This window comes from Dysidea avara, chromosome 3 (assembly GCF_963678975.1).
Source record: "Dysidea avara chromosome 3, odDysAvar1.4, whole genome shotgun sequence".
Lineage (NCBI taxonomy): Eukaryota > Metazoa > Porifera > Demospongiae > Dictyoceratida > Dysideidae > Dysidea > Dysidea avara.
Genome location: NC_089274.1, coordinates 1,746,066 through 1,756,951, shown reverse-complemented (window position 1 = coordinate 1,756,951; position 10,886 = coordinate 1,746,066). Strand labels below are relative to the sequence as shown.

The 10,886-nt window shown below is 38.3% G+C and overlaps 1 protein-coding gene across 1 annotated transcript; it reads right to left on the bottom strand.

Moving 5' to 3' along the window:
• Nucleotides 1-200: 200 nt before the first annotated feature.
• Nucleotides 201-9,553, bottom strand: LOC136248802 (sorting nexin-13-like). Its single transcript, XM_066040612.1, has 24 exons — nucleotides 9,268-9,553; nucleotides 9,125-9,221; nucleotides 8,694-8,777; nucleotides 8,520-8,644; nucleotides 7,505-7,611; nucleotides 7,345-7,455; nucleotides 7,207-7,295; nucleotides 6,871-6,954; nucleotides 6,774-6,820; nucleotides 6,430-6,515; nucleotides 5,962-6,053; nucleotides 5,759-5,905; nucleotides 5,642-5,704; nucleotides 5,065-5,127; nucleotides 4,907-5,011; nucleotides 4,644-4,708; nucleotides 4,334-4,598; nucleotides 3,804-4,019; nucleotides 3,706-3,747; nucleotides 3,355-3,456; nucleotides 3,233-3,303; nucleotides 1,699-1,845; nucleotides 1,524-1,636; nucleotides 201-457 (listed from the first exon to the last, which is right to left on the bottom strand). Exons 1-24 carry the CDS (start codon nucleotides 9,366-9,368, stop codon nucleotides 282-284), a joined length of 2,598 nt encoding a protein of 865 aa, XP_065896684.1. The 5' UTR covers nucleotides 9,369-9,553; the 3' UTR covers nucleotides 201-281.
• Nucleotides 9,554-10,886: the final 1,333 nt, after the last annotated feature.

Genomic DNA, 10,886 nt, shown 5'->3' with positions numbered 1-10,886 from the left:
TGGAGCGATTATAATCCCTAACTAAAGCGTCACTTTAGACATAGATTATAGACACCTCATGTCTATTATCTATGATTATATATACTACGTACGTAGTATATATAATCTATGCCTTAGAGGAATGAAGTCTGGTGCATCAAGTGGAGTGTCTATTATCTATGGGTGCATATATGCATGAGGCTGTCTTCAAGTTCAGACTCTTCAGTTTTTACTTCTCAATTCATAAATTAAAAGTATATATATTAAACTTTACAAATAAAAAAAGTGATCACCACAGCCAGTCAATGCAATTTTTGGAGGACACTGGAGATGTTGTGCTGTGCAAATATGGCCTCTAGGAGACCTTCAAACAACACATAGACTATCCTCTTGTTTAGTCTCTGGTATTGGAACAGTTCTAGCACCTGTGTGGTTCCTTCCTGTGAGTTCTTGGTGCCAATAAACCTGCGCAAGTCATCTATGGGTTAAAACAATAGAACAGTAATAGAAACATCTCATAGGCTTCCCTATGTATATGAGTGGAAGACCAAGAAACTGTGTTGACACTGAGTACAATACATTCAGTTTAGTGTACATGTGACAAATGTGGTGTTTCCCATTTGATATGAGATTGGGGACAAGGGCAAAGACACTACCATGTAATTAATCAAGCCCCCTTGCCTGTCATTTCGGTCTTGTCAACTATTTTGGTTGCCCTGACTATCAATTATTGGAAAGCAATGCTACCATTCTGCTTCCTTTTCAGCTTTGTTCTACCCGTTACAAACAAAGGAACGCATCTCTGCGTGATTGAAGCCACCATGTGTTACCACGAACCATCACCTGTGCAGTAGTGGAGAAAGAAATGGGACACAAAGGAGGACAAAGTCCAGAATGTGTTAACTGTAGCTTCTGTGGTTGACAAAAAGGCACATCTCAGGCTGAAGCAATGTCAGAAAATTTAAGCCTATAGCATTAGCCGCCATAGTGAAGCCATGCTTGGCTGAAGGTATCAGTTTTTTTTCTTTTTTTGACCGTTCCGTTACCATGGTTTACACAAAAGAATACAGACTAGCTAATTATAAACTACCACACTAATTACAATAAACTAAACTACTTACAAGCTACACCTACTTAACTACATTATAAAACCTAAACAAAATCTATAGTGTCCTCTGAGCAAAGAGCATAGTGTCAGTTGGTTAGTTAGGTAGAAGATTCAGTTAAATAAAATTTATTGGAAGGATTTGGGGTCTCTGAAGGCATTTTTGGGCTTGGTTATGCCTAACAAGTACTGTAAAGCTGTAAAGGAAAAGTAAGGCCGGTTTTGAGTGATATTTTTGGCAAGCCTCCATGATTCCTACTATACAGTACTACGGTACTCCATGATTTAAACTGAGTGTTATATTAGAGTAGCTGAGAATAGTTGATTGCTATATTTCAATTTAGCTTCAAATGCATAGCAGAAATCATGTATTAATTACTTTAATTACTAATTCAGTAGGACAAACTGTAGGTTATGAGAAACAAGGAATCAGCCTTACCTGGCATACTTCCTAACAGTTTAGCTCTAGCAATCACTCTGGTGATGTGTTTAGTTGTCTCACTCCTCTCTGGTGAAGGTGGTGCTCTACACCCTTCAGGCCACATGGAGTCGCTATGAGGTGGGGGTGGGGTGATTGTGACATATTCAATTCTAAAAAGATTTACTGTACTCACCAGAGCATACCAATCTGCTGTGCTATCTGCTGTGGTGACGTCATCCAGTCAATATGCTGGACTATTTGCCGGTTGATACGATCACCAAATGTTGCTCGTATGAACTGTTTCAACAATCGAGTGACATGTCGTCGAAGGCCTTGACTCCTGAAACATGAGAGCAATCATCAGCATATGTTACTCTCTACACACAATGAAGGCTCTTAACAATAAGAACAAAGGAAAGCAAATCAAAAATAGTAAAACTGAGCAGATATACATGTACCAGGTCCTTGTATCTGCAATGGGAAGATGAACTGATATTGGGGCTGTACGCCATTCTCTACACAAGCCCTGTGTACTTTGTGTAATGGCTATTTACATAGATTACACTAGTGATATTATACAGTAGGACCTCAATAATCCGAACCCTCAACTATCCAAACGGTAGAGGTGACTGTTCTATTAGAGTATTTGTCAACAGGTGTATGTTCTATTAGAGTAGTTCAATGAAGCTCTCTATCATAAATGAATGGGCTTCATTTATCAAACAAATTCACTTATCTGAATACTTTTGTGATTCAACTGGCGCACAGGTGTTCGGATAATGGAGGTCCCACTGTAACTGATAAGTCACACTGCATAACTAAGTCACATGTAAAGCCCTATAAAATATTAAAAGTTGCATTAGGCACTTAGATTTGATAACTTGGCAATGCAATGGTTAACAGTGGTAAGTACCAATTCTGTGATGTCATGTCTCATAGTAGTTACAGTGGAAATGCTGATCAACACTTCACACACAAAAACATGCACATTGGCAGTTATACCTGTGTATAGCCTTCTATATATAACACTAAAATTATTACCAAGAACATCTAGATTTCAAAAATTTCATGCTCCCAGACCCCTTTAGCACATACACACTTTGTATGCATGGTCAGTATACTTCACACAATCACCAGCATGACCTTATACTTTTCAGCTTGAAACCCCTTTACAGATCCACCACTGGATCACTAAAAATCACAAATGGCTTGTGGGAGTACAGGCGAGCTCTAAAAGAGGTGGGTGGCAGGGGCCCGGAAGGGGGGCAAGAGGCTATTTTTTTAAAGTTGAAGAAGGTGTAGGGATGAATTAGGCCAAGTTATGGGCCATACAGGTCTCAAAACTGGCTTAAATGAAAGGAAATTTACAGCACAGATCTTTATTCAACACCACGGAGCTGTACAGTCATATACAGCCACATACAGCCATCCCCAGGCTGACCAGAACTCCCAAACTGCACTTATGGATTGCCACTAGGCTTGGGAAAAGCAGCCAGCAAAAGCAGACCACTCATTATTTCTGGCCTTTTATCTAATCCCAAAACTTGCTCTCACACAATGCCTTTCTGCATAAAAAGTTAAATCTGTTCTGATCTTGGTCACATCTGTGTTAAAATGGTAAACAGTTGGCATGTCAACGAGGCATATAAATAACATACTGTGTAGCTATATTGACTTAGTCTCAGTGTACACACTAACATTAACATCACTTGTAGTTAGTTGCTTACTTCAGTCTCAGTTCAAACACTTCATCCATCAGTCTTAACATGACTTGGAGAGGAATGTTCTCCTCATCTTGCTGAAATACATGTATTTCCTTAAATATCATAAATACACGGTAAATACTGACCTCATCTAAGCCAGCAGAGAGAAGTGCAGACTGTTCTTCAGCTACTGGAGTGACTGGCAAGTGAAGCATCTTACGAATGAGACCAGGAGAGTTGCCAGTTGACTAGAAAAAGTAACAGTACCTATTGTTATGAGCTTGTGAGACAAAACAAATATTTCTGCCTTAAGTTACTCACAAATCACTACGACATCTTTGTGCTAGAAATGTGCTCCACACACATCTACCAAGCTAAGGCTAGTTAGTCAAATACAATAATCAACTACTGTATAAATAATAACAGAAATTCAGAAGCACTTCGTTGTATATAGTTGAATGTTCTATTCAAGGTATGTATTGGCATTGCACACTTACCCTCAGTCGCAAGTCTCTAAATGGTCTTGTAATGGAATCCATCTGTGACCATAATACAACACAATTTCACTTTGTACATAATACGAACACCAACCAACCTTCCTGTTCAAGAACTGGTTCTCTCTCACATAAGAGTCTGATAGGAAAATAATGATCATTTCAAATGATTGTGGGTTCTTGTTAATTTTGTCATCGGACAGCAGCACTTGTAAATATACATCAAGCCCTTTCCGTCTAGACTCCTTCAATGCAGGGTCATGTTTGTTAAGTGACCATGGGATGGGTAGGGTGAGGCTGGGTGGTAAAATCTTGAGCTGAGAAGAGAAATTGATAAATAGAACTCCTCTATCACATAAGCTATACAGTAAGTCCTTATTGAGAATATTTTGTATAGAGCTGAGGACAGAGTTTTGTGTATTTACTAACTAAATACAAAAAAGTAAAAAAAAAATTTCCATAGAAAATTTCTAACTAGCTACCATAGTTTTATTACTGTTCTCCCATGAACAGTTTACACTTTGCAAAATGCTGTGAATCACAAAAAATACATGAAAGTCTGTTCATGGCAATTTAAATAGAATCCCATGGACAATTATCTGAGAACTTCATTTATAACATAACATGTTACCTTTGCCTTCAATTGTAAATGGAAAGTATGAAAGTCACTGTAGCGACGTTCTACAAAGAAGGTTTCTTCAGGCCCCATCTGATGTTGGCAGGTGACTTGAATACGATAGCAAGTATATGATGGCTTCTTTCCCTCCCTTTTCTCAACATAGGTTGGAATGTGAGCCTTCAATTTCATTAGTTTTGCCTTCTGTTCAGACACTGTCATTGACTGCTCCATGGACACTTGTGCTGTGTCACTCAACATACCTAGACTTGTCAGGCACCTGTACATGTTGTCGTTAAACCCACAATCAATTCTGTAGGCTTACATTTTGTATGGTCTACTTTTGAGGAATGCATCATAGTAATCCTGTCCTTCCAACACGTGGAATATCTGCAAGTACAATGAACCCTCAGTTATCCGAACCCCTCTGTTCTCAGGCAATGATAAAAGTGTTCAGATAAGTGAATTGTTCGGATAACCGAAGCCCATACATTATAATAATAATACAAAGCTTTTTCTAATAGAACATACACCTGTACTTTAACCAGATAGTGTTGAGGTTCCATCACATAGTTACATATATCATACCTCATCCTGTGCATTAACTAGACAGTCTGGTAGTAATGGTTCAGTTTCCAATGCTTTCTGGGTCTGATCAAAGGTCTCCTCTGACAACACAAGACGTGGGAAAGCCTGCAAATAACAGTGGGTGTGGCTGGTGATGTTTGCACAATACAGCTAATTACCTCTTCTGAAAAATGATTTTCAAAGATATCTTTGGCATTGGCAGCATATCTCTTGAGTGTCTCCTGCGTAACCATATATGTACATAGGATAAAGAGGTCCTAAATTTTTTGGTGGTGTGATCTTCAACCATATTATGTGGTATGATTGGTTAGCAATGTATTTGGCAAACTGTTAAATAAATCATATTTTGACAAATGGCTGTGTGTAGATCATGTGAGACCATGAACAAAGTATATTGGCGGGATCATATTTTTGGTGAACAGCACTAAAATTTGCCAAATTAATATGTTCATCAATCGTACACAACATACATTAGCTCCTACACAAAGTGTGGACACACGTCAACATGCTGCTCAGTGTTCTCAACAATACTGGAAACCTTCTTTACGAGAATGTTGGGCTTACTTATTAAGCAAAGCGTCATACGTGGCTGGTATGGGGAGTTTATTGAAGGAAAACACATGGCTCTATCATGCTTTAGGAAGTGAACTTCTCATTTAAGACATACACCTAATAGCATCTCCTAGATTTGCTTATGTTCCAATGTATATACAACTATTAAGATGTGATTCTAACCGCCATGTTCTCTTCATCATTAGCATACTTGTCCACCAGTTGGTTCATCATCATATTAAATGTCTATGTACGCAACAACATTGTTACAAAAAATGTCTCCTAGAGTGACTCTTGTACCTCTGCTTCTATCCAGAAGCTCACGTGGGCTTGTTTCACAGGATCTCCTGAAAAAAAATCAATTAGGTAGGACAATGCTTTATCGTTGGTGAGGATGGAACGTAAACTAACAACCGGTAGTGAAACATTGCCAAGTTCGGCTAATTCCTGAGGAATGTCAACACACATGTAACAACTAGTGTCATGACGATAGTGGAGCTTACATTGTCCAGTGTCTGCTGGTCTTGAGAAGTGGAATGTGTGTGACAAAGTTTGGCCACATAATTTAAACTCCCCAATTGTTCCAGGTGTTCCTCTATCAGAAAAGTGAACATGTTAAGTGTTTAGGAGAACCAGTGTTGCACTGGACCATGTCAGCAACATATTTTTAGGGTATCGTGAAAAAAGAATGACCAATACTAAGACATAATGATACTATTTCATATTGCAAGTCTGAAATTGTTCACACAAGCAAACTTTAACACATTGACTTAAAAGCCTTTAGTTTTGTGAATTTCCAATTGTCATTTGCTACAATAAAAACAATTTATGTAACTGTCACGAATAAAGTTGCCAAGTTGTGAACATGAAAAGTTTCACTTAAACGTTCCAGATTTATAGTACCAACTATTGGCAAAGTCTCATATGAGAGTAACACCAGTGCAACACTGGCTGAGGACACTTGTCTCTACCTGAACTGCCATGTTGCTTAGTTCGCTCTATCTCCTGCAAAATGCACCCAGCAATTGTTGATAACTCGGAGGAGACATCACAAGTGCTGTAAACAAGTTATTCATGTGAGAGATGAGTACTTGTAATAAGACACAAGTCATTGAGGTGTACTGTAGGTCACCAGTCAAATCAAATTACACATTGAAAAAAAAGTAATATTGCCAAAGAGCTTGTCACAAGCCAGGAAAAGCTTAATGTCAAAGTAACTGAAGGAGAAATGTATGATTATAGCGGCATTCTACTACACAGTAGACACAATAGTTTAATGAGCTGGTTACATATGTAATATAGTAAGTGTACTCACTTGATGGCTGCAATGAATGACTCAGGATTCAGTGATGACTCACGACACTAGGATGATGTCACATTACATCATCACTAAATAATGTAACAACACTAACCAACATCACCACAGTGCCATTGAAGTAGTCAGGATCGCTGAGTAGGTTAGCTAGCGGTAGTAGTATCTGTTCTACTAGCACCTCCTACCATAATAGTAGGCACGTGCCACAATTACAAAACATTTTTCTTTGAAATAGAAGTCGCATGTCAAAATGTATAGACCAGTTTCATAACTTATTCCACATTCTACATGTGCCATCAACAACAAAAGTTGTGTGCAACTTAAGTTAGGTACTTTGATTTGCCAACTTCAGTCACGCCAAACTTTTGTTGCTTACAGTAGCAGCTTTGTTTGAGGAATGTGACTTTTATTCAGGAATATCTTGTGCCCTTACCCTTAGGATAAAGCACAATGCCTTATTCTGGAAATCATCCTCTGGTAATAACAAGTATAGTAGCATTTCTGCTATTGATTGAAGGTAGGCTAAAGGAACACATGACATCACATGATATATGTGATTCCCAATATACACCTTTCTCATTTTCAACACTGCTACAAATTTCTTTAAAACGAAGTTGGTTATCCGTCTTGGCTTCCTCTACAAAGAATGCATCTTCAAGAAGATCTGTGACCTTCTTAGGATCTGAAAATGACCTTCATATAACAAAGGTCACTACTATTAAGGTCATTACCAGTCTCTTGACAGTTCTTTAAGGCTTTACGGAATATCCTCAAGTGGGACACAAAATCATCAATGACTCGTTGAGTGCAGAATGGCAACCACTCCACCGTCTTGGATCTATATTGACAAGATGTCAGTTCTGTATTTGTGCATCATAGAGTACAGCATTTAGCTCCACAAGGTGATGCTCACATCACACATTGTACAAACACACAACAAACAGTAATGTACATCAGATACAGACACATATACTTGCATTTTACAGCTACAAACCAAATCTATAACCATAGTATGATGGATAAGGTTGCAATACTACTTTATACAGTTTAAGGTTGTGTGTACATATATAGCAGGTTCTGCTGCTAACTGAACAATAGCACCATAAGGAGGTTTAGACTAATGCATAAACGAATGTACTACATTCATTGAACGGTTCAAAGGGTGCATTTTTCAAATAACGTAAGTGATGTTTGAATATAAACATGCGCAACCTGGCAATTGAAAAATTACAGCAGAAGACAAGAATCCATTTTCACCACACGTGGACAGTTACGTTTGAGACACTAGAAAGTGGTTGTACATGAAGTCACAAGTTCCCTGACCAGTTAATTAGCTTGTGCCACAAATGATCACACCTACCACTAATGTTGAGGTGCAGTTGTGACTGTTACTGGACAAACTGTGAATTTTCACAAGTTTGTACTACTGCTGTAGTTGTAGTTGTGAAGTTATTTAGCAGCAGCTACAACTTGTTTTGTGCTTTCTCCAGCTGTCACTTGTTTAATATACACTGGGAGAATTATAATGCCAACATCGGAAATTCAATTTGCCAAGGGGAGCCAAAACTGTTAAATGAATTAAGCCACATTACCTCAAAATTATGCCATTAGCTAACACATAGCTAACTGTAGCTACATACAATATTCGAATATTGTATTCAAAGCTTCGAAACTTAAATCAACATTACTTTATGCACCAGTTTAGACCATGATCAAGAATAGATGACATAAGCAAGTGACACTTACCGACTAGCAAAATTGATGAGAACCGAACTGGCACACTCTCGTACTAACTCAATAAAGTGTGGGTCATTGCTAATGTGTCCATAATACCATGACTCCACGAAATCTCTGACACCATATGTTACCAGCTGTGAATAACACACAACAATAACTATCACATTCAGCATGACGTCACACCTTTTGTAGTTGCTCATCAACTAGCTTAGCACCAGTTAATCGTTGGTCCACTTTTTGTCTCTTCTTGAAAACTCTAATGTCACCCTACAACAGATATACAACCCAGTGCAATTCCATATTTTTCAACTGGGTACTGTAAACAGGCGAATCAGACAAAATATGCCAAATTCACCATTCAGCTATGTAATTACAAATAATGTAGTTTTTGGATACTGGCACAGGATGCCAGTGTTCCATCAGTGTAATTTTTACAGCTAGTTTATTTCATTGTACAATCTTTTGTCTGTCACTGCTTTTTACACTGTGAAGTCTTTAAATAACAATGATTGGTGAATTCATGCTATAATTCGTGGAAATTCAGGTTCACTAAATGTTTGTTTTATGGTCTCGTTAAAGTACAATAACGTGCTATCGATATCACATGACATTACTTGAATAAGTCCAGTACACATTTCCATGGTCTCCTGTCCTGCAGGGTTGCCATGGTGAACTTCATAGTAACTCAGATAGGAGACAATCAACAATGCCCTAATTAGGAGAGGTCATTGCTACATAACACCCCTAGTTGGCTTACCCTACAGCAAACGGCCCCACAATTAGCAAGATGACACCGCCGAACGAGTACACTGCCACTAACACAGTCAGCCCCACCCACAGGATGTTCCCTTTGATCATGCCGCCAGTGCAAGGTTGACTCTTTCGGTATGTGTTCCCGCCAGATGCTGTCGCGGTACACACACAAGCATCACCGCCTGGCTAACTTGTTGCCTAGTCAAGACAGTCGTAATCTCTCCAACTGTTCCATTTAATAATTCTTTGATACACACTCTATATAATGCTCTACACGCGTACGGATACTAATCAATTGAAATTTACGGATACCTTACGTTCAGAGTTTTGCTATTGAGGTATATTATCTATGGTGAAATTCTCTGCCATAGGAACTAAATGAAATTAGCACATTGCATTAGTGCTAGAACATTTGTATTATCTAAACTTAATCTCGAGTCTGGTTTTTTCTTTCTTTCTGTGGTTAGTCCTGCTTACTCAATCGTCCTAGTAGCTAATTGTATGTGTTTTTGTAATTACTTCAACAAGGAAGAACGCTTTTGAGAAGTAAAAATAATAATAATCAATAATAACTACATACATGCATCATTCTATAACCATATGCATGCACCATTGTGCATGCGTGCAGTTTGTACGAGTTTGTACATGTGATCATGGCATCTGCTAATTGTGGATCAGTCTGGCCATAATGAAAACAAATTTGTATTACATTTTTGCTCTTCTTCAGTTATACAATGAAACCTTTGGTATCTATTGCCTCCAATATATGCTATGTAACTGCCTGCTGTGAACAGCTGTCTATGGGGGAACTTCCGCATTAGTGATGCTTTCAACGAAATGAATTCTTCTTTGGCACAAAAATATCCATCATGCATCACTGAATGAAAAGTGATCAACTTAGGAGAGTTTGTCACAAGCACAGTAATACCTTCAACTGTCACTGATCTGACATTGAATACAACATGTACCAGTCCACCATGAGCTGATATTGCACTCATAAAAGTATCAGGTACACTAGTACGGAATGAATCAATGTACAACTGTTGCAAGCTGTGATTACACAATGCCGAAAGTGATTGTTTAAATTCACTGGCAAAAAAGAGACACTGAAGTTCCTTGCTACTGATTATTGCTTCATCTAAGAGTTTGTTAAGCTGAGGATAGATTGTTTTCACATCTGGTGCATCATGATGACGCCCAACATCAATTCTACAATGGACGAGTGATGGAAAGTGGGATAGAATTACGAGGCTCTTGTAAACAAATTGGGATCTGTATCCTTCACAAAAAGATTTCGATTCTAATGCTTGTAAACTTCTACACTTCTGAAACAAACTGACCAAAATATGTTTGTTATTTGTAGATGGTAACAGCACACACAAATCTACTGCAAGATGAGTCAACTGCTTCATATCAGACAATACTTGCCATAAATTTACCTGACATTCCACTTCAGTAACTGGTATACCTAATAAGTTTAGTCCTTGTAGATTGCGACAAGAATCAGCAATAGCACGAAGTCCTTGTAAACTTTTTAAACATCCAAGGCTCTTCTGCAAACTTAGTCGTTGAAGGTTAGGACACACAAGAGCCAACTGCTCCAAGTGCTTAGCACCACCATTT

Excerpts from the sequence above, each read along its gene's own strand:
- LOC136248802 (XM_066040612.1), bottom strand. The coding sequence starts at position 9,368 with ATGATCAAAGGGAACATCCTGTGGGTGGGGCTGACTGTGTTAGTGGCA. Across the intron at positions 9,222-9,267 it reads GTGGGGCCGTTTGCTGTAGG|GGCATTGTTGATTGTCTCCT; the intron begins GTAAGCCAACTA and ends TCTCCTAATTAG. Across the intron at positions 6,955-7,206 it reads CATTGTGCTTTATCCTAAGG|GAGGTGCTAGTAGAACAGAT; the intron begins GTAAGGGCACAA and ends CTATTATGGTAG.